Raw genomic sequence first — 23,585 nt, 5'->3', positions numbered from 1 at the left:
TATTATACTTTCACCTTTTTACCTGAAGCATTTTATGGCTTCTCTTTGGAATGTCTGAATTCCCAGAATCATTACTCTCTACTCTTACACTTTGGGGTTATTGTTAAGTGTCACTTAAACACAGACACTGTAACACTATGCCAGTTGATCTGATCACTGAGAAGGTTAATAAGTGACTAACAGGTAGATAGGATATATAGAATGGATATGCTGGAAAAGATATTATTCATGTCCCATGTGGACCAGAGTGGGATGGTGTGAGATTTCATTATGCTACTTGGAATGGTGTACAATGTAAAACTTATAAATTGTTTATTTAAAAATTTTCCATTCACATTTTCAGGATACTGTGATTGTGGGTAACCAAAACTGAAGAATGCAAAACTGTGTAAGGAGGAATACTGTACATGCTCCTTGAAGATGGGGTGATGTCTATTTTGTTCACTGCTGTGCCCCTAACACATAGCATGTTGCCTTACACACAGTGACTCAATAAATACTTGGAATATGAATATGCCTGGCAAATACAATTTGAGAGTAAAGAATAAAGGTATTCACTAACTTAAGAAGAGTCCGGACCCACAGGATTGGAAAAATTTCAAGCTGGAATGACCACAGTGCAATTCACAGAGGCACTAGATAGTAATAACATTGTGGGTGCTATTTTTACTTTGAGTCTTGGAAGCCGCAAATGTCTCCTGCTAGGCACAACATGAAGGAGAAAAGGATTGTTGCTACAGTGAACATCATATAAAGACAAGTAGTGCAGACCTCTTGACTCAGCCCGAGAACCCTTATGGGAAGGCTTTAGGAATCCATGCATGGTGCACCATCTTTTTTGAGAACATAGCTGGGAAAAACCTTTCGTCTGTAAGTGTAACCAGTTCCTGGTTTTGTCCTTTGAGAATGGACTAATAACGTGTGTGTGTGTGTGTGTGTGTGTGTGTGTGTGTGTGTGTGTGTGTTTGGTGAGCTGCCTTTGCCTTTGGAAATCACATAGGCCATTGATAGTTTTGAGATGGGAAACATTTCAATGCCAATTACAATTTGAATTGGATGGAAAGTCTTGGTGTTCTCTGCACAGATGGAGGACCTGTGAAGTTGGCACTGCCTCAGCCTTTGCTGCTTCACTGAAGAAAGAGGCTTCACATGTCAGGCTGTCTACACGGGCCTGTGTTGGTGTCAGCAGCTATTCCAACAATCCCCAAAGAGGGCTTTCTCCTGCTGTGAAAGTCTTCGGCTTCCTCAGAGCCACAGACTCACAACGGTGCCTTTTCAGGAACTCTTTGTCCAGATAATGAGAGCAGGCCATGAGATTCTTTGCTATTGGAGAAGTTTGTTGGTAATTCACAAAAAGAAGTTTAAAAGTGATTTCGTTTGGTTATTTCTTTAGAAATTTTTAAGAGAAAAGAAGACCCCTTCCTTGGACAACTCAATAGTGAGAAGTTTATTCCAGGACTAGCTTAATAATGGCTGACATCTTAACCACATAGATGCAGTAAATCTTTGGATTGAAAATGCTGAAGTTATTATTAGAGGTATTGCTAAAAACCTATGAGTTCTTTTTTTTTTTTTTTTTTAAATGCCAAACAGTTACTTTAAATGAGGTGACTGGAGTCAATTAACAGTATGAATTTTTCAACTGGGAGGGAGATAAACAAAATCTTGGGAATTTTCATAGACTACAATCTATAGACACTTGGCAAATGACTTTTCTTGAATAAAGGTCATTTTTTGGGTCCATATATTCTTAAAATTGGAACAAGTTGCTGACAGTCATAATGGTATGTACCTATCAAAGCTGACTTCATTGCGTTGAGGACAAAAGAAATCATGTTATATGAATTAAAATAGACAATTTTGGTATATCTTGATGAATGATTACCTATATGAGATATTGTGAGTTATAGGAGCTATAACTCCACTTAGTATTAGAGATTTTATGAATTGAAATTTTACCCTTTATTGCCATTAAAATGAAAAATTGAAAGTGATGTGATGTCAAATATTTCAATTTCTTTTACCAGAAAAATCACAATAACTTTCTCACAGTAATGAGAAAGCCACAATTATCTGTAAATGCTGCATTGGTGCTATGACTACATGTAGCTAAATTTCCAAAGCAATGAGATACCTAGTAAGCACATTTTTTTAATTTTTATTTTTGTGTGTGTATGTCTTCGCAGGTATTGTTCTAGGTGGATGCTTACAAATTGAATCAGATTCTCAGAGGGGTCTGAGACTGCGGATTGAAGGTCTGAAGGTTGCAGATTGACTCAAAAAAAAGAAAGAAAAGAATAATTAAGGTGACAAATGAGCTGATCAGGCAGCTTGTCTATGTTTGACGGAGTTTCTCTGCATTCATTTTGTGTGAGTTCTGCAACAAAATCAGTTGTTTTCACCTTCTCTTCCTCCATTTTGCTGAACAGTGTAGACTAGGGTTGGCTTGGTTACACTGCAGAAGATAAAGCCATACAAAAGACCAGGTTGGTGGCTGAGAACATGGCTGAAACAAGACAGGGAAGTGGAAGAAGAGGAAATTTACTTATTTTCATGCTGATATTCAATCTAGCCCTGTATCTAAGGGGCTGGGAGCTTGGGAGATAGATTTCAGTTTATAACTGGTAAAGTTCTTGTAATATTACTTCAGGATCAACACATAAATACCATAAGGTAGGTGTTTCAAAGTAGGTAATCTTAGCCTGACTAGGTACTTGCCATTTTGCTCTTTAGTTCGGCTGTGATGAGCTCTCAAGGTGTTGTCCAGGAGGAGAGCTGATAACAGAAGACTGGGTATCAGGTTGCAGAGGCATTGCATGCAAGTGCAAATGTCACAAGTTATTTTCAACCCCCTCTACTTTGGTAGAGGTGATGCTATTATAGAATAACATGTGCAAACACATTTATTTAGAGTGACATATCGCAGTGTGAGCTGTCATATAGAGCTTTAAACCTTTTTTATTTTTTACTAGATTGATGACACAAAACATGTGCCTAATACAATTGAAAGGTGTTCTTGAGTTCACCAAAGCAAAATCTTCTTTTGCATCTAAGAGTCTGTGAGTCAACCATATTCAAGAGTAGATGTATATTGGTACTCAAATTTTTACATTCTGAGAATTTCCATTTGTTTAGGATGTCCAAAAATAATAACTAACCAGTGGGAAAGGGATTTTTATGTACTTGAAAGAAAGATAATAGATACTCCTTCACTTATGATGGGGTTTTGTCCCAAAATCCATTGTTAGGTGAAAATTTCAGAAGTTGAAAATGCTTTTAATATACCCAATCTACTGTACATCACAACTTAGCCTAACCTACACTAAATGTGCTTAGAAAACTTCCATTAACCCAAAGTTAGGAAATAAAAGCATATTTTATAAAAATATAGTGAATATCTCACGTAACTTATTGAATGTTGTAGTGACAGTGAACAACTACAGCTGCATAGATAGGCTTTTGCACCACTGTAAAGTCAAAATGTCACAAATCAAATCATTTTAAGTTTGGAGTTGTCTATATGTAGTAACTTGTCTACTAGGTGAAAACAGTGCCTGTCTAGTAGATCTTCATGGAGGTCTACAAATGTATACACAGATGCAATCTCCAGTCTGAGATGTTTGTGAACATTCCTAAATTGGTAAGTGTAATTGCCAGGATGGATTGGGTACCCCTGGAACCCCTGTTTTCAAAGCCTACATGTCCATGGCAATGTCCAAAACCCTCTTTTGATGTAGTACAGAATAGGATGGAGGGGAGATGTGTATATCTGAATGAAAATGAAGAAGTAATTTAGCAGAAGGAAGTATATAACTGGTGAGAGAATGGTGTGCTGTTCTGGTGTTGGGCCTAGAAAGAGGGTTTTTGTATATGTACTTTATCAGCATGATGAAATTTCTAATTATGTTGCTTCTTTTTTCCTTAAAATTTTTAGGAAGAGTTTTTGAAGATCCTAAAAATGTGATACAAATATAGTATTAAAATGAGCTTTAAGAATAGAGCTTCACAAGCTCTTTATGCTGGCCATCCCTTCCTTGCTAGTTGAAGTTCCTTTAGTTACAGCAAGAGACTTAATTTCCCTTAAGTTCTATTAGTAGACTAGTTTGTGTTAGAATATGTACTGAATCAGACCTGATTCCAGACAGGGGCGATTTTCCACTATGCAAGTAACTTTATTTTAAAATTTATTTATTTTTAATTGTAAACAAATGGGGTACAACTTGTTTCTCTGGTTGTACGTGAAGTAGAGGCATACCATTTGTGTAATCATACATTTACATAGGGTAATGGTGTTTGATTCATTTTGTTATTTTTTCATTCCCCCCACCCCTCCCATCCCTCTTTTCCCTCTATATAGTCCCTCCTTCCTCCGTTCTTGCCTCCCTCCCACCCCCCATTATGTGTCATCATCTGCTTATCAGTGAGATCATTGGTCCTTTGATTTTTTTGAGATTGGCTTATCTCACTTAGCATAATATTCTCCAATTTCATCCATTTGTCTGCAAATGCCATAATTTTACTATTCTTTATGGCTAAGTAATATTCTATTGTGTGTGTATATATATATCAGAGTTTCTTAATCCATTCGTCAATTGTCGGGCATCTAGGTTGGTTCCACAATCTGGCTATTGTGAATTGAGCAGCTATGAACATTGATGTGGCTGTATCTCTGTAGCATGCTGATTTTAAGTCCTTTGGGTATAGGCCAAGGAGTGGGATAGCTGGGTCAAATGGTAGGTCCATTCCAAGTTTTCTAAGGAATCTCCACACTGCTTTCCAGAGTGGCTGCACTAATTTGCAACCCCACCAGCAATGTATGAATGTACCTTTTTCCCCACATCCACACCAACACCTATTGTTGCTTGTGTTCTTGATAATCGCCATTCTAATTGGGGTGAGATGGAATCTTAGTGTAGTTTTGATTTGCATTTCTCTTATTACTAGAGATGTTGAACATTTTTTCATATATCTGTTGATTGCTTGTAGATCTTCTTCTGTGAAGTGTCTGTTCATTTCCTTAGCCCATTTGTTGATTGGATTATTTGTATTCTTGGTATAGAGTTTTTTGAGTTCTTTGTATATTCTGGAAATTAGTGCTCTATCTGAAGTATGAGTGGCAAAAAATTTCTCCCACTCTGTAGGCTCTCTCTTCACATTACTGATAGTTTTCTTTGCTAAGAGAAAACTTTTAGTATGAACCTATCCAAGTTGTTGATTCTTGCTTTTATTTCTTATGCTATGGGAGTCCTGTTAAGGAAGTCTGATTCTAAACTGACATGTTGAAGATTTGGACCTACTTTTTCTTCTATAAGGTACAGGGTCTCTGGTTTGATTCCAAAGTCCTTGATCCATTTTGAGTTGTGTTTTGTGCAGGATGAGAGATAGGGGTTTAATAATGATGTAAATCAGCAAAGGGAGGAACTACCCTAAAGGAATAGCCAAATGAAGGAGAAACCAAATCTTGTCAAAAAACAAAAATGAGCCAAATGACTAGGAATACAAAACTGTCTTAATAATAACCCTGAATGTTAATGACCTGAACACATCAATCAAAACACACAGACTGGCAGATTGGATTAAAAAGAAAGATCCAACAATATGCTGCCTGCAAGAGACTCATCTCATAGAAAGAGATACCCACAGACTAAAGGTGAAAAGATGGGGAAAAACATACCATGCATGTGGACTCAGCAAAAAAGCCGGAGTATCCATCCTCATTTCAGATAATGTGAACTTCAAGCCAAAGTTAGTCAGAAGGAATAAAGAAGGACATTTCATAATGCTTAAGGGAAGCATAAATCAGCAAGGCATAACAATCATAAATATCTATGCCCCAAACAGTGGCTCATCAATGTACGTCAAACAAATCCTTCTCAATTCCAGGAATCAAATAGACCACAATGCAATAATACTAGGTGACTTTAACATACCTCTTTTACCACTGGACAGATCTTCCAAACAAAAATTGAACAAAAAAACCATAGATCTCAATAACACAATCAATAATTTAGACTTAATGGACATATATAGAATATTCCATCCAACAAAGAGCAAATATAGTTTCTTCTCAGCAGCACATGGATCCTTCTCTAAAATAGACCATATATTATGCCACAAAGCTACTGTTAGCACATACAAGAAGACAGAGATACTACCTTGTATTCTATCAGATCATAATGGATTGAAATTAGAAATAAATGACAGAATAAAAAATAGAAACTTCTCCAACACCTGGAGATTAAATAATATGCTATTGAATGATGAATGGATAACAGAAGACATCAGGGGGGAAATAAAAAAAATTCTTAGAGCTAAACAAGAACAAAGATACAACATATTAAAATCTCTGGGAAACTATGAAAGCAGTACTTAGAGGAAAATTATTTCATGGAGCGCATTCAATAAAAGAAGAAAAAATCTACAAATAAATGACCTAACACTACAGCTCAAAGCCCTAGAAAAAGAAGCACAGATCAACACCAAAAGTAGAAGACAGGAAATAGTTAAAATCAGAGCTGAAATCAATGAAATTGAAACAAAAGAAACAATTGAAAAAATTGACAAAATAAAAAGTTGGTTCTTTGAAAAATAAACATAATTGATAAACACTTAGCCACACTAACAAAGAGAAGGAGAGAGAAAACTCAAATTACTAAAATTCAGAATGAACAAGGAAGTATCATGACAGACACAATTGAAATACAAATCTTTCTATTAAATAAGGAAAAGAATACAAAGAGAAGTATGTTTTTCATGCCATTTATTAATATAAAACAGTACAACAAAGTATCTTCTTTGTTCCTTTTAATATTGTAAACATGTATGTATTGGTAAGTAGAGGTTACTTTTTTAGTTTGAGGTAAATAAGAGTATTAATGTTCTTTGAAAAATCAAAGAAAATGGAAAACATTTTTATTTACAAAAATTTCAAACTCTTAATTTGTCTCACATTATACCTGTTTTGGATCTATTTTTTCGTAGTTCAATGCACAAAACACAGTAGACACTCAATATATGTTTGTTTAATGAATAACAAGTAGAAACTGACATTTATTGGGAACCTACTCTCTGCCAGGTATGCTGAATACTAACCAATCCTTTCTTTCTTCTTCCAAGAAGTCTTTCATTTTTAGGAAAAGAAAGGTCAGAGGATCTCATGAAAATTGAGATCAGTAGAATAGAGGGAAAGAACTCAGGGAAGAAGAAGGAAGAAAAGGGAAATACTGGGGAATGATATTGGCCATAACTATATTGTTATATTGTGTTCATGTATGAATATGTAACAAATCCCTCCATCATGTATAACCATAATACACCAATAAACATGTGAAAAGAAAAAAAGACTTCCTTTTTTGTCTATACCTACAACTCATTTATTTTTCATGCCTACTAATTCTTTACATCTATTTAATTACATATGCATAAGCAATTACTACAGATGGTATGTTACAGATTTCTACAGGAAAGTCTTAATAGTATGAGAAAATTTATATGTGCTTTTTGAGATTAACGTATTATCTATCTGAAGATCAATCTGAACTTTTTTTTACAGGTCTCAAGTACAGTAGGACTATCTTCAATTTTTTATAGAGGGTAAACTGAACTCCAAAAGTTCACACATAACGATATAAATGGCAATTTTACGTGGTGTACATAATACTTTACAGTCTGCTAAAGACAATATGTGATACACAGAGACAGAAAACTAGGGGAAACAATACAATAGTGAAAATGTGGGAAAAATTAGGAATCATTTCTGATTATTTCTCATTTCCTTGTTAGTGGTTTAGCAGCTCTTATTCTAGTTAGTTCAAAATATTCATAGTCAACTAAATTAAATTATCCTGAAATATAAAGAAGCCCCTACATTAACTGGGAAAGAGAAGGTATAAGGGAGAAAGTTGGCACATGTAGTTGTTTTCAAATATTTAAAAATATTTCATTTGGAAATGAATTTCCCTTTGGTCCATGTGGCTTTAGAGGTAACCACTGGATGGAAGTTCTCAGGGAGTGGAAATCCACTTCAAATGAAGGAAACAGTTTAATAATTAGCAAGTTGAATATTTTTTGGTGGGGTGGCATAAGTGATCTCTCCATTTTAAATATATTTCAGCAGAAACTTATTGACCACTTATGGGGGAAAAATAGGACTAGAAAAGAATTGTATGCTGTGAAAGAGATCATCTTGTAACTTATAAATTCACCTTAAAACTTGATCTTTGATATGGCTTCTTGCTGCAATTTTGAGTAATAAAATAAAGATTTGTAGTTTGTTCCTGATCACTTCAAATAATGTTGACCAGCAAATATATCTGATCTTAACATTGTCTTTTACTATGTAATTGATATTTCTAACATCCACTTTTACGGGTCATAGATCAACAATAATCTATGAAAATACAACATTCATATTTTTATTTAGAGCACATTAATTATACAGAATAGTGAGTTTCATTTTGGTATATTTGTGCATACCTAAAAACATAATTTGATCAGTTTCATTTCCCAATGGGAATTTCATAATTTGGGAAATTTCAAATTGGGAAATTTCATTTCCTTCCTTCCCCCTAATCAGTTTTCTCTCCTGTATTTTTTTATCCCTTCTTATTTCATGGAGTTTTTTTTTCTCTCTCTTAGCTTCTACATATGAAAGAAAACATATGATACATTTTCTGAGTTTATTTTTGTGGAAAATTATGATTTTCAGTCACATTCATTTTCCAGAAAATGACATAATTTTGTTCTTTATTATGGCTGAATAAAACTTCATCGGGTATAAATGCCTTATTTTCTTTATCATTCATCTGTTGATGGACACCTCAGCAGAATCCTTGACTATCGTGGACTGTGCTGCATAAGTATGCATGTATCCTTAAAACATACTGATTTTATTCTTTTGGATAAATACCAAGGAGTGGTATACCTCATCATATGGTAAAGCTATTTTTTTGGGGAGTGGGTAGTGGTGACTGAACTCTAGTCTTAGCTTTCCCAGCAACCCCCATTATGATTACCATAGTGGCTGTACTGATTTACATCCCCACTAACAGTGTATAAGAATTCCTTTTTCTCCTGAATCCTCACCAGCATTTATCATTATTTGTATTCACAAAGCTTGCCATTCTACTGGGAGTACTGGGAGTGAGATGGAATCTCAGTGTATGGACTTATATTTCCCTGATGGCTAAAGATGTTGAAGATTTTTCATAAAATTGTTGGCCATTTGTATTTCTTCTTTTGAGAAGTGTGTTCAGTTCATTTTGCAATTTATGGGTTAATTTTTTTTTTTTTTTTTAATGTTGACCACAGTGTTTGAGTTCTTGATATACTCTGGATACAATGTTCTTATTTTAAAGGATCATGCCATTACAGTACCATGCCTGGAAAAATGGTTCCTGGGATGTATAAAATTTATATTGGGTTGTAAAACTGAAGTATGAGCCAAGGGTTAACAACCTTGAATTTGCCCTAAAATTAGTCTTGGAAATCTACTTCATTATCAATATATTACTACTGGATAGTGTCCTGATTGATATGCCCGGAACTACCTTTTTCAGCAGTCTTTTAAGCACCAATCCTTCACTTTTGTCTTAAGCATGAGAAGAGCTCTTCCTCCCCAGTTGGGACATCAATTTTTACCTGCCAATACAGCTTGATGAGCTTGCTCACACACTGGTCACTTCCTCCTCTGAGCCAGAATATGTAGTCCGCAATCATGGCGCTCCTGAGTAAAAGAGCAGAGTTGTGACAGACAAATTCACAGGGCAGAAGGAAAACCACGATAGGTAGGATGCAGGAATACTGAGGAAGATTGTGTAATGTATGAATTTGACTTGACTAAAATTAAGTAAAACTTACAGCACATTCTAGAATGTACAAAGTAGGGGCATTTTTTTTGTAGCTAAACTAAAATTGCGAGGAGAAATAAGCCATTTGTCTTCTAGATGGTTTTCCTGTTTGTACAGTATAAGAATATTTCAAGACTGTAAGGGAGTACTTTGTGTTGCTTTGTATTAAGCTTCAAAACATTTATAGAATAAAAGCAAATTTATAGACTTTAAAATGTCTTCAAACCTAATAGTAAATATAGCTGACTATTAGATATTTAAGCATATCTCAAACTTACCCAAGTTAATGATTATTAACCTCTGATCAAGTTCACCTTTTTTGAATTGAATATAAAAAATCTCCAGTTTGCAAAAGACAATCCCCTCCCCGCAAGCTTTGTGCCTAATTGAATTAGTTTTAGTATCTAGTGTGTACAATCACCGCTTTGGTCTTATTAAGCTGAGGCAATATTAAAAACTATTGTGCAATGGATATTAATTCATTACTTAGCACCCTTTGGAAAAACAGTTTACTTTTATGACTATTTCTTTGCTAGGCCTCTCTATTTCTTTTCTCTAGAGATTCCAAATCCAATTAAATGTGACTAGAAGTAATTCCAAATTGTCACGTTAGCCAATTAAACATATAATAATCCTGTGTACCTAATCACTAGTACCAAAAGTTTATTTATTTAAGTAGAGCTATCACTGTGTACCCCTGCATGTTTCCTTATCTTTGCCTGCAGATACGTGTTTTTTCTTGACATCATTGTAAATTGAATTAGAAATGTTCCTTCCCTAAATGTAGGTTGTCTGAGACATACCAACTATAAACTTACTATAGTAGTCTGTTGAAAGAATTAAAATATTTAGATTCTTGCTCAGGACAGAGAAAAATTAGGACCTTAAAGATTAACAATGGAAACAAATACAGCATTTGGATGATTGATCAATTCTGTTTTTCTTCATACACATGTGATATTGGAAAGAAGCTGTACACTGACATTTCAAATAAATGACAATAATCTAAGAATAATCTTTTAAGAATCCCTTCATATTTTCCAAAGCCCTTAATGAAAAGATAGAGTGCTAGGAGGTTTTGAAGCTGTGTGGATATGCATGGAGTAGAAATAAGTTACAGAATTATAGGTTTTAGAAGGGCAAAAGTGTATTTCAAATGTTTTCATTTTCATAGAAGCCCTTGGAAAAGTCCTCTCTCATGACAGCTTGAAAAGGCAGTCTACTGGACTTGTAAGTGGCTGTTACCTAATGGAAATTCATTTGATAAATTCTAAATTTAAAAAATCCATGGAAAACTTCAAGACTCTCATTCTCAAAGCAGTACATACTGTTTTTATGTGAGTGGGCTCTTTCAGGTGACAACTTGGTCTGTAATCTGATTCCTCCTACCATTGATATTTGTCTAGGTGAAAATATGGCTCAACAAACATTGTTTAACAAGGCTATCAGCTATTAGTTAAACCAGGAGGGGTGAAAGATTTTCCTATAAAGGGTCAGAAAGAAAATATTTTAGACTTTGTAGAATATGTGGTCTCACACATTCAATTTTGTCTTTCAGAAGCGGGATTAGACAATACAAGGTAATTGAATGGGACTGTGCTCCAATGAAATTTTATTTACAAAACCACAGTGGGCTGCATTTGAGGGTGTTTGCCTAACTCTGAAGTAAACAAATTATTAGATAGCGCAACAAGTAGTGAGTGTGGTGTAATTGTGGATCCATAGTCAGATATCAGCTTTCATACATTCCAGTCACAGCACCCCCCTGAGATGTTTCAGTTTACTACTATTCCTATTTAGGAATAATATCACACATTTTATTAAAATTTTTGTGCATAGTTCAGAAAAAACTTAGCAATTTTAAAACATGAAAAAAATTTAAAAAGTAATCCAAGAACAAAGCCACGGTGGTATGGGTTAAGAAAAAGTTTCATTGGTAGAGATTCTGTAATATTAATGATTAGCATTGAAAGATAGAGGTGGATCCCCAGAGTGGATTTCTGAGACTTTCCTGCATTTTAAATACTTTTGGTGATTTGTTAATGAGTTTCCTTTGTAAAATCGGAAGTTTTATCATTTTTGTTTTCCAACTTACTTCTTCTATAATGATGTGTTGTCAAATAGTTTGCTCTATTCCTAAATGTGATTTTATTATACTTGTGTGTCTTTTTCCAAAGGAACACGACTCCAAATTGATATTGAAATAAGTGAAGAAATGAGATGCATTGAATTCATTATCTGCCACACTTTAATGAAGGTAATTATTATGAGTGAAAGGATATAAGCATTAAATAACAGAATGTGGCTTCCCAAAATTTTGTATTTGTTGAGATATATTTCTTAAGTGTGATGAATTACTTTCAGTACATGGCATACTGTTGGGTTCATATTAGAAACACATGTTAGATGATAGTGGCTCCAACCCATTTGCTTCCCAATAGAAATGACACCTATGCTTTCACTATCCACCTTCCTTTGGTTCCCCACCATAGCTTGGCTCTATGGCTCAGCCCTAATGAATCAGTAAAAGTCAATGGGAGAAAAAGAAAAATGCCTGGGAATAACATTATTCCATGCAATGTTTGTGAGGCAACAGACAAAGGTTTTTCATCATGTCGAATTTATAAAAGCAAAAATAATTGATTAATCAACCAGTTAGGCATCTATGAGGAGTCAAGTACTAAGTGGAATCCTGGCTCTGGCAAACTTAGCCTCTGAGTCCAAATGTAAACAGTGACCCCTCATTCTCCCTCCTGTCTGTCGGGTTCCTGTTTACTATCGGGCCATTATCCTAGGCACTGGTCGGTATGATTCAATATTACTTTCAATGTCTTCATTTCATTGTCATCTTCCTAGTCATCTTACTTTCATCGATCTGCTGAGTTGTTGCTGTACTGCAATTGTGAGATCACATTAGCCCTTTAGTTGACAGTTGGCGGCTTAATATCCATCCATCCTGAGTTTACTAAAAGCTAAGCATGTGACGCTTGTTACCTTGTGGACCATGAACCCAACCCACCTACTTCCACACTGGATCCCTCTAACTGGGCCTATCCATGGAATCCGCTCCAGCAGTTCTCCCACTCGCTACCTTATTTTCTGTCTTTCAATTTCCCCTTATCTCCTAGCACATACAGTGCTCTGGCCCCATCTTAAAACAAAACACCCCAAAGCCCCTCTTTCCTCACTTCTCCCCCATCCACTTAATGCCTTCTTTACTTTGTTATTAAAAACAAAACAACAACACTCCTTTCAAAAGCTGTGTGCACTCCTTCCTTCTCTGATTATTCTCTTCCTGTTGTCTCTGAACTTGTTCCAGCAGGAGTCTCATTTCTACTGCTTCAATGACAATGCTCCTAGTGGTTTCTGCGTTGCCCCAAACTGGTTCACTTCCATCCTTATTTTATATACACTCCTAAATGGGAGCCAAGCAATTACCCACTTCCTCCCCCGGGTGGCCCTTTCCCACTTGGCCTCTTCAGCTTCTCTCTTTCTACTTTTGCTCTTCTTACTGATTGCTCTCTTTCATCTCTTTTGCTGCATCTTCTCACCTCCCTGGAGGTACCCTGGGGGCCAAGACTTGCATCTATTCACTTTCCTTTTATACTCACTCCCTTGCTGAATTCATTGGTTTCTTGATTTTAAATTGTCAACTCATTCATTTACAACTCTCACTCTGAAACTCTTTCTCAACTTCCAAAATCTTCTAGAAGTTAGTTTCTCACCATCTCTACTATGAATACACCTAATAGGTGTCAAAATTAACATAATCATACCTGGGACTCTGATTTTCCTTACTTCTCCGCCAACCTCTGGTAGTCTTCTCCATCTATCCAATTTCCTGTTTGGCTTTTATTTTATTTAATTAACACATAATAGTTGTATACATTTATGGAGTATTTTATGATGTTTTGATGTACATACATGTATACATTGTGTGATGATTAAATCAAGGTAATTGGCATATCCCTCACTCAAAATTTTCTCATTTCTTTGTTGTGAAACATTTGAAATCTTTTGTTCTAGCTATTTTGAAATTTTAGTACTTTAGTTTTAATTCTTTTCATATATTAACTGGTATATTAAAATTGTACATAATAGTGGGATTCATCATTACATATTTGCACATGCAATATAATTTGGTCAAAATCATTCCCCATTATTTACCCTTTCCCTTTTTTCCTCCCTTCCCCTAGTCCCCTTTCTCTCCTGTACTCATCTCTCATCAATTTTTTTACACTTTATTTATATTATTATTATTTTTTAATTTATTTTCATTGTAAACAAATGGGATACATGTTGTTTCTGTTTGTACGTGGAGTAACAGCATACCATTTGTATAATCATACATTTACATAGGGTAATGATGTTTGATTCATTCTGTTATTTTTTTCCTTCCCCCCTACCCCTCCCACCCCTCTTTTCCCTCTATACAGTCCCTCCTTCCTCCATTCTTACCCCTCTCCCACGCCCCATTAAGTGTCCTCATCCACTTATCAGTGAGGTCATTTGCCTTTTGGATTTTTGAGATTGGCTTATCTCACTTAGCATGATATTCTCCATTTCATCCATTTGCCTGCAAATGCCATAATTATTATTCTTTATGGCTGAGTAATATTCCATTGTACATATGTACCAGAGTTTCTTCTTTTTTTTTAATTAAAAATAATAAATTTACATAGGGCAATGTTGCTTGACTCATTCTGTTATTTTTTTTTTCCCTTCCCCTCACCCCTCCCTCCTCTCTTTTCCCTCTATACAGTCCTTCCTTCTTCCATTCTTACTACCCTTCTTATCCCTAACCCTAAACCTAACCCTAACCCTAACGCTAACTCCTCCTACCCCCCCATTATATGTCCTCATCCGCTTACCAGCGAGATCATTTGTCCTTTAGTTTATTGAGATTGGCTTATCTCACTTAGCATGATATTCTCCAATTTCATCCATTTGCCTGCAAATGCCATAATTTTATCATTCTTCATGGCGGAATAATATTCCATTGTATATATATGCCACAGTTTCTTTATCCATTCATCAACTGAAGGGCATCTAGGTTGGTTCCACAATCTGGCGATGGTGAATTGAGCAGCTATGAACATTGATGTGGCTGTATCTCTGTAGCATGCTGATTTTAAGTCCTTTGGGTATAGGCCAAGGAGTGGGATAGCTGGGTCAAATGGTGGTTCCATTCCAAGCATTCTAAGGAATCTCCATACTGCTTTCCAGAGTGGCTGCACTAATTTGCAACCCCAACAGCAATGTATGAGTGTACCTTTTTCCCATCTTTGCCAACACCTATTGTTGCTTGTGTTCTTGATAATCGCCATTCTAATTGGGGTGAGATGAAATCTTAGGGTAGTTTTGATTTACATTTCTCTTATTACTAGAGATGTTGAGCATTTTTTCATATATCTGTTTATTGCTTGTAGATCTTCTTCTGTGAAGTGCCTGTTCATTTCCTTAGTCCGTTTGTTGATTGGGTTATTTGTATTCTTGGTGTAGAGTTTTTTGAGTTCTTTATAGATTCTGGAAATTAGTGCTCTATCTGACGTATGAGTGGCAAAGATTTTCTCCCACTCTGTAGGCTCTCTCTTCACATTACTGATAGTTTCCTTTGCTGAGAGAAAGCTTTCTAGTTTGAATCTATCCCAGTTGTTGATTCTTGCTTTTATTTCTTGGGGTTTGGGAGTCCTGTTAAGGAAGTCTGATCCTAAACAACAAGTTGAAGATTTGGACCTACTTTTTCTTCTATAAGATGCAGGGTCTCTGGTCTGATTCTGAGGTCCTGGATCCATTTTGAGTTGAGGTTTCTGCAGGGTGAGAGATAGGGGTTTAATTTCATTCTGCTGCATACGGTTTTCCAGTTTTCCCAGCATCATTTGTTGAAGAGGCTATCTTTCCTCCATTGCATTTTTTGGCACCTTTGTCTAGTATGAGAAAATTGTATTTATTTGGGTTTGTGTCCATGTCCTCTATTCTCTACCATTGATCTACATTTCTATTTTGGTGCCAATACCATGCCATTTTTGTTACTACTGCTTTGTAATAGAGTTGAAGATCTGGTATTGCAATACCCCCTGTTTCACTCTTCCTGCTAAGGATTGCTTTAGCTATTCTTGGTTTCTTATTCTTCCAGATGAATTTCATAATTGCTTGCTCTATTTCTGTAAGGTACATCATTGGGATTTTAATTGGAATTGCATTGAATCTGTATAGCACTTTTGGTAGTATGGCCATTTTGACAGTATTAATTCTGCCTATCCAAGAACATGGGAGATCTTTCCATCTTCTAAGGTTTTCTTTAATTTCTTTCTTTAGTGTTCTGTAGTTCTCATTGTAGAGGTCTTTCACCTCTTTTGTGAGATTGATTCCCAAGTATTTTATTTTTTTGATGCTATTGTGAATGAGGTAGTTTTCCTAATTTCTCTTTCTGAAGATTCATCACTTATGTATAAAAATGCATTAGATTTATGAGCATTGATCTTGTAACCTGCTACTTCACTGAATTCACTTATGAGTTCTAAGAGTTTTCTGGTGGAATTTCCATGTTCCTCTAAATATATAATCATGTCATCAGCGAACAGGGATAGTTTGATTTCTTCTTTTCCAATTCGTATCCCTTTAATTTCTTTGGTCTGTCTAATTGCTCTGGCTACAGTCTGAAGAACGATGTTGAATAGAAGTGGTGAAAGAGGGCATCCCTGCATTGTTCCAGTTTTTGGGGGGAATGCTTTCAGTTTTTCACCATGTAGAATGATATTGGCCATGGGCTTAGCGTAGATGGCCTTTACAATGTTAAGGAATGTTCCCTGTACCCCAATTTTTTCTAGTGTTTTGAGCATGAAGGGATGCTAGATTTTATCGAATGCTTTTTCTGCATCTATTGAAATAATCATGTGATTCTTAACTTTTAGTCTGTTGATATGGTGAATGACATTTATTGATTTCCGGATGTTGAACCAACCTTGCATCCCTGGGATGAAACCCACTTGATTGTGGTGCACTATCTTTTTAATTTATTTTTGCATGTGATTTGCTAAAATTTTGTTGAGAATTTTTGCGTCGATGTTCATTAAGGATATTGGTCTGAAATTTTCTTTCCTTGATGTGTCTCTGGTTTAGGTATCAGGGTGATATTGGCTTCATAGAATGAGTTTGGGAGGGTTCCCTCCTCTTCTATTTTATGGAATACTTCGAGAGGTAGTGGAATGAGCTCTTCTTTAAAGGTTTTGTAGAACTCGGCTGAGAACCCATCTGGTCCCAGACTTTTGTTTGTTGGTAGGGTTTTGATGACTTCTTCCATTTCATTGCTTGAAATTGATTTATTTAAGTTGTGTATGTCCTCCTGGTTCAGTTTAGGTAATTCATATGTCTCTAGAAACTTGTTGATGTCTTTGAGGTTTTCTCTTTTGTTGGAGTATAGATTTTCAAAATAGCTTCTAATTATGTTTTGTATTTCACTTGTGTCTGTTGTGATATTTCCTTGTTCATTCCGAATTTTAGTAAATTGAGTTTTCTCCCTCTTTCTCTTTGTTAGTGTGGTTAAGGGTTTATCAATTTTGTTTATTTTTTCAAAGAACCAACTATTTATTTTGTTAATTTTTCCGATTGTTTCTTTTGTTTCAATTTTGTTGATTTCAGCTCTGATTTTAACTATTTCCTGTCTTCCACTACTTTTGGTGTTGGTCTGCTCTTCTTTTTCTAAAGCTTTGAGCTGTAGTGTTGTTTATTTCTTGATTTTTACTTATTTTGTTGAATGCGCCCATGAAATAAATCTTCCTCTAAGTACTGCTTTCATAATGCCCAAGAGATTTTGATATGATGTGTCTTTGTCCTCGTTTACTTCTTAGAAATTTTTTGTTTCCCTCCTGATGTCTTTTGTTATCCATTCATCATATAATAGTGTATTATTTAATCTCCAAGTATTGGAGAAGTTTCTGTTTTTTTATTCTGTCATTTGTTTCTAATTTCAATCCATTATGATCTGATAGAGTACAAGGTAGTATCTCTATCTTATTGTATTTGCTAACAGTAGGTTTGTGGCATAAAACATGGTCTATTTAGAGAAGGATCCATGTGATGCTGAGAAGAAAGTGTATTCCTTCTTTGTTGGATGGTATATTCTATATATGTCCGTTAATTCTAAATTGTTGATTGTGTTATAGAGATTTATGGTTTTTTTAATACAATTTTTGTTTGGACTTTCTATCCAGCGGTGAGAAAGGTGTGTTAAAATTGCCTAGTATTATTGTGTTGTGGTCTATTTGATTTCTGGAATTGAAAAGGATTTGTTTGACTTACATGGATGAGCCAATGTTCGGGGCGTAGATGTTTATGATTGTTATGTCTTGCTGATTTATGCTTCCCTTAAGCAGTATGTAATGTCCTTCTTTATCCCTTCTGACTAGTTTTGGCTTGAAGTCCACATTATCTGAAATGAGGATGGATACTCCAACTTTTTTGCTGTGTCCGTGTGCATGGTATGTTTTTTCCCATCCTTCCACCTTTAGTCTATGGGTATCTCTTTCTATGAGATGAGTCTCTTGCAGGCAGCATATTGTTGGATCTTTCTTTTTAATCCATTCTGCCAGTCTATGTCTTTTGATTGATGAGTTTAGGCCATTAATATTTCAGGGTTATTATTGTGATATGATTTGTATTCCCAGTCATTTGACTCATTTTTGTTTTTTGACATGATTTGGTTTCCCCTTTATTTGGCTATTCCTTTAGGCTAGTTCCTCCCGTTGCTGATTTGCATCGTTGTTTTTCATCTCTTCCTCATGGAATATTTTGCTGAGAATTTTCTGCAATGCTGGCTTTCTTTTTGTAAATTCCTTTAGCTTTTGTTTATCATGGAAGTATCTTATTTCATTGTGAAATCTGGAAGTAAGTTTTGCTGGGTATAAGATTCTTGGTTGGCATCCATTTACTTTCAGGGCTTAGTAAATGTTGTTCCAGGCCCTTCTAGCTTTTAGGGTCTGGATTGAAAAATCTGCTGATATTCTTATTGGTTTCCCCCTGAATGTAATTTGATTCTTTTCTCTTGTGGCCTTTAAAATTCTGTCTTTATATTGTATGTTAGGTATTTTCATAATAATGTGCCTTGGTGTGGGTCTGTTGTAATTTTGTATATTTGGAGTCCTATAAGCCTCTTGTACTTGGTTTTCCACTTCATTCTTCATATTTTGGAAATTTTCTGATATTATTTCATTGAATTGATTGTTCATTCCTTTGGTTTGTTTCTCTAAGCCTTCCTCAATCCCAATAATTCTTAAATTTGGTCTTTTCATGATATCCCATAATTCTTGTAGATTCTGTTCATGATTTCTTACCATCTTTTCTGTTTGGTCAACTTTGTTTTCAAGATTGAATATTTTTTCTTCAATATCTGAGGTTCTGTCTTCCAGGTGTTCTATCCTATTGGTTATGCTTTCTATGAAATTTTTAACTTGGTTTATTGTTTTCTTCATTTCAAGGATTTCTGTTTGGTTTTTTTTCAGTATCTCTTAACTCTTTATTGAAATGATCTCTTGATTCCCATATTTGCTCTTTTAACTGTTGATTGATGCGATCATTTAATGCCTGTATTTGCTATTTCATCTCCTCCTTCAAAGCCTTCATTTGCTCTTTCATCTCCTGTTTTGCATCCCTGATTGTTTTAATTATGTACATTCTGAACTCCCTTTCTGACATTTCTCCTCCTGTGCTGTCATTGGGTTTTATTGATATAGTATCTAGGTTTGTTTGGGACATTTTCTTCCCTTGTTTTCTCATATTGGTCAGATGTCAGTTGGACTCTGTGATATTGCAGATTTCCTCTACTGTCTTATAGTGTCCCTGTAGATTTCCCAGGTGTAGTGTATCATCTCCCAGCCTTTAGTAGCCTGAAGTCTTGGGGTGACTTGATAATGCATGCTTCTGAAGAAAGCTGCCCCTAGCCCACGACTGGTTCCAGGGAGATTGACCTGGAGAGGTTTCTGGCTGCTCTGCCCGGTCCAAGAGGCTGCTTGCAGGTTGGAGGTCTCTGCTGGCTTGGGGACTTGTGGCTGGCTCTGTGTAGAAAGGCTCTCACTGGGCAGTCTTCTCTGAGAAGCTAGCCTAGAAAGGTGCTTCCTGCTGGAGGGAGCCAGGCTGCTTGGGGAGGTCCTTGGATGCCCTGTCCTGATCTCTGTAGCAACCTGCAGGAGGGCCAGAGCACACTGCGCACTGACTCAGGAACTTGTAGCTAGTTCTGTGCAGAAAGGCTCTCACTGGGGGGCCTGCTCTGAGATGCTGGAGAATCTGGCCCTGTGGGAGGAGCCCACCACCGGAGTGCTCAGGGCTGCCTGGGGGAGACTATAGCTACCCTGCCCTACTTTAATAAGCTGCCCGAATCTGGGCCTGCCGCCCGGACCAAGCTTCACCAGGTGGGGGAGACTCACCAGGTGGTTCTATTTTAGTCTGAGTCTCTCAATGCCTCCCCTTCCTGAATCCTGGGTCTGGAGTGACTGGAGATGCAGTCACCCTCTAGTCTGCCATCTTGGATCCCAGAGTTTCTTAATCCATTCATCAATTGAAGGGCATCTAGGTTGGTTCCACAATCTAGCTATTATGAATTGAGCAGCTATGAACACTGATGTGGTTGCATCACTGTAGTATGCTGATTTTAAGTCCTTTGGGTATAGGCCAAGGAGTGGGATAGATGGTCAAATGGTAGTTTCATTCCAAGTTTTCTAAGGAATCTCCAGAGTGGCTACACTAATTTGCAACCCCACCAGCAATATATGAGTGTACTTTGTCCCCACATCTTCTCCAACACCTACTATTGCTTGTATTCTTGATAATAACCATTCTAATTGGAGTGAGATGGATTCTTATGGTAGACTTGATTTGCATTTTTCTTATTACTAGAGATGTTGAACATTTTTTCACATATCTGTTGATTGCTTGTAGATCTTCTTCTGTGAAGTGTCTATTCATTTCCTTAGCCCATTTGTCGATTGGATTGTTTGTATTCTTGGTGTAGAGTTTTTTGAGTTCTTTGTAGATTCTGGAAATTAGTGCTCTATCTGAAGTATGAGTGGCAAAGTTTTTCTCCCACTCTGTAGGCTCTCTCTTCACATTGCTGATAGTTTCCTTTGCTAAGAGAAAACTCTTTAGTTTGAATCTATCCCAGTTATTGATTCTTACTCTTATTTCTTGTGCTGTTAAGGAAGTCTGATCCTAAGCTGACATTTTGAAGATTTGGATCTACTTTTTCTTCTATAAAACGCAGGGTCTCTGGTCTGTTTCCAAGGTCCTTGATCCATTTTGAGTTGAGTTTTGTGCAGAGTGAGAGATAGGGGTTTAGTTTCATTCTGTTGCATATGGATTTCCAGTTTTCCCAGCACCATTTGTTGAACAGGCTGTCTTTTCTCCATTGCATATTTTTGGCACCTTTGTCTAGTATGAGAAAACTGTATTTATTTGGGTTTGTGTCCATGTCCTCTATTCTGTACCATTGATCTATCAGTCTATTTTGGGTCCAATACCATACCATTTTGTTACTATTGCTTCGTAATCTAGTTGAAGATCTGGTATTGTGATACCCCCTGCTTCACTATTCCTGCTAAGGATTGCTTTAGCTATTCTGGGTTTCTTATTCTTCCAGATGAATTTCATGATTGCTTGCTCTATTTCTGTAAGGTACATCATTGGGATTTTAATTGGAATTGCATTGAATCTGTATAGCACTTTTGGTAGTATGGCCATTTTGACAGTATTAATTCTGCCTATCCAAGGACATGGGAGATCTTTCCATCTTCTAAGGTTTTCTTTAATTTCTTTCTTTAATGTTCTGTAGTACTCATTGTAGAGGTCTTTCATCTCTTTTGCTAGATTGATTCTCAAGTATTTTGTTTTTTTGAGACTTGTGGATGGGGTAGTTTTCCTAACTTCTCTTTCTGAGAATTCATCATTTATGTGTAAAAATGAATTAGATTTATGAGCATTGATCTTATATCCTGCTGCTTTACTGAATTCATTTAGGAGTTCTAAAAGTTTTCTGGTGGAATTTCCAGGTTCCTCTAAATATATAATCATGTCATCAGCAAATAGGGATAGTTTGAGTTCTTCTTTTCCTATTCATATCCCTTTAATTTCTTTGGTTTATCTAATTGCTCTGGCTAGAGTTTCAAGGACAATGTTGAATGGAAGTGGTGAAAGAGGGCCTCCCTGCCTTGTTCCAGTTTTTAGGGGGAATGCTTTCAGTTTTTTACCATTTAGAATGATACTGGCCATGGGCTTAGCACAGATAGCCTTTACAATGTTAAGGAATATTCCCATTATCCCTATTTTTTCTAGTGTTTTGAGCATGAAGGATTGCTGCATTTTATCAAATGCTTTTTCTCCATCTATTGAAATAATCATGTGATTCTTGACTTAAATCTGTTGATATGGTGAATGACATTTATTGATTTCTGGATGTTGAACCAACCTTGCATCCCTGGGATAAAACCCACTTGATTGTGGTGCATTCTCTTTTTAATATATTTTTTATGTGATTTGCTAAAATTTTGTTGAGAATTTTTGTGTCGATGTTCATTAAGGATGTTGTTCTGAAATTTTCTTTCCTCGTTGTGTCCCTGTCTGGTTTAGGTTTCAGGGTGATACTGGCTTCATAGAATGAGTTTGGAAGGGTACCCTCCTCTTCTATTTCATGGGATACTTTGAGGAGTATTGGAATGAGCTCTTCTTTAAAGGTTTTGTAGAACTTGGCTGAGAACCCATCTGGTTCAGGCCTTTTCTTTGTTGGTAGGCTTTTGATGACTTCTTCTGTTTCATTACTTCAAATTGATCTCTTTAAATTGTGTATGTTCTCCTGGTTCAGTTTAGGCAATTCATATGTCTCTAGAAATCTGTTGATGTCTTTGAGATTTTCTGTTCAGTTGGAGTACAGATTTTCAAAATAGCTTCTAATTATGTTTTGCATTTCACTCGTGTCTGTTGTGATATTTCCTTTTACATCCCGGATTTTAGTAATATGAGTTGTATAACTCCTTCTCTTTGTTAGTGTGGTTAAGGGTTTATCAATTGTGTTTATTTTTTTCAAAGAACCAAGTTTTATTTTGTCAATTTTTTTCATTGTTTCTTTTGTTTCAGTTTCATTGATTTTAGCTCTGATTTTAACTATTTCCTGTATTCTACTACATTTGCTCTGTTCTTTTTCTAGGGCTTTGAGCTGTAGTTTTAGGTCATTTATTTGTTATTTTTTTCTTCTTTTATTGAATGTGTTCCATGAAATAAATTTTCCCTAAGTACTGCTTTCATAGTTACCCAGTGATTTTGATATGATGTATCTTTTTCTCATTTACCTCTAAGAATTTTTTAAATTTCCCCCTGATGTCTCCTGTTATCCATTCATCATTCAATAGCATATTTTTTAATTTCCAAGTGTTGGAGTAGTTTGTGTTTTTTATTCTGTCATTTATTTCAAATTTCAATCATTGTGAATTATTTTTATTCTTGATGGTTGCCATTCTTACTGGAGTGAGATGAAATTTCAATGTCATTTTGATTTTCACTTGCATAATTGCTAACAATGTTGAACATTTTTTCATATATTTGTTGACCATCTATATTTCTTTGTTTGATTGTCTGTTTAGTTTATTTTACCATTTATTATTTGGGTTATTTGTTTCTTTGGTGTTAAATGTTTTTGAATTCTTTATATATTCTGGACATTAATCCTCTGTTAGAAGAGTAGCCAACAAAGATTGT

The 23,585-nt window shown here is 35.8% G+C and overlaps 1 protein-coding gene and 1 long non-coding RNA gene across 2 annotated transcripts in view; both read right to left on the bottom strand.

Annotated features, from left to right (window-relative positions):
• LOC306670514 overlaps positions 1 to 23,585 on the bottom strand; it is a 1,027,288-nt gene that overhangs the window by 472,205 nt on the left and 531,498 nt on the right. The gene's annotated exons all lie outside the window — the stretch shown is intronic.
• SPATA16 (spermatogenesis associated 16) overlaps positions 1 to 23,585 on the bottom strand; it is a gene marked incomplete at its 3' end in the record, with an annotated part of 281,791 nt that overhangs the window by 74,352 nt on the left and 183,854 nt on the right. Inside the window, exon 5 of the mRNA XM_079155144.1 lies at positions 9,640 to 9,724. Within this exon, the coding sequence (XP_079011270.1) occupies positions 9,640 to 9,724 (85 nt within the window). The remainder of the gene's footprint in view (positions 1 to 9,639; positions 9,725 to 23,585) is intronic.

Source organism: Sciurus vulgaris, assembly GCF_902686455.1.
Source record: "Sciurus vulgaris genome assembly, chromosome: 10".
Taxonomy (NCBI): domain Eukaryota; kingdom Metazoa; phylum Chordata; class Mammalia; order Rodentia; family Sciuridae; genus Sciurus; species Sciurus vulgaris.
This window is presented reverse-complemented; position numbering and strand designations above follow the sequence as displayed.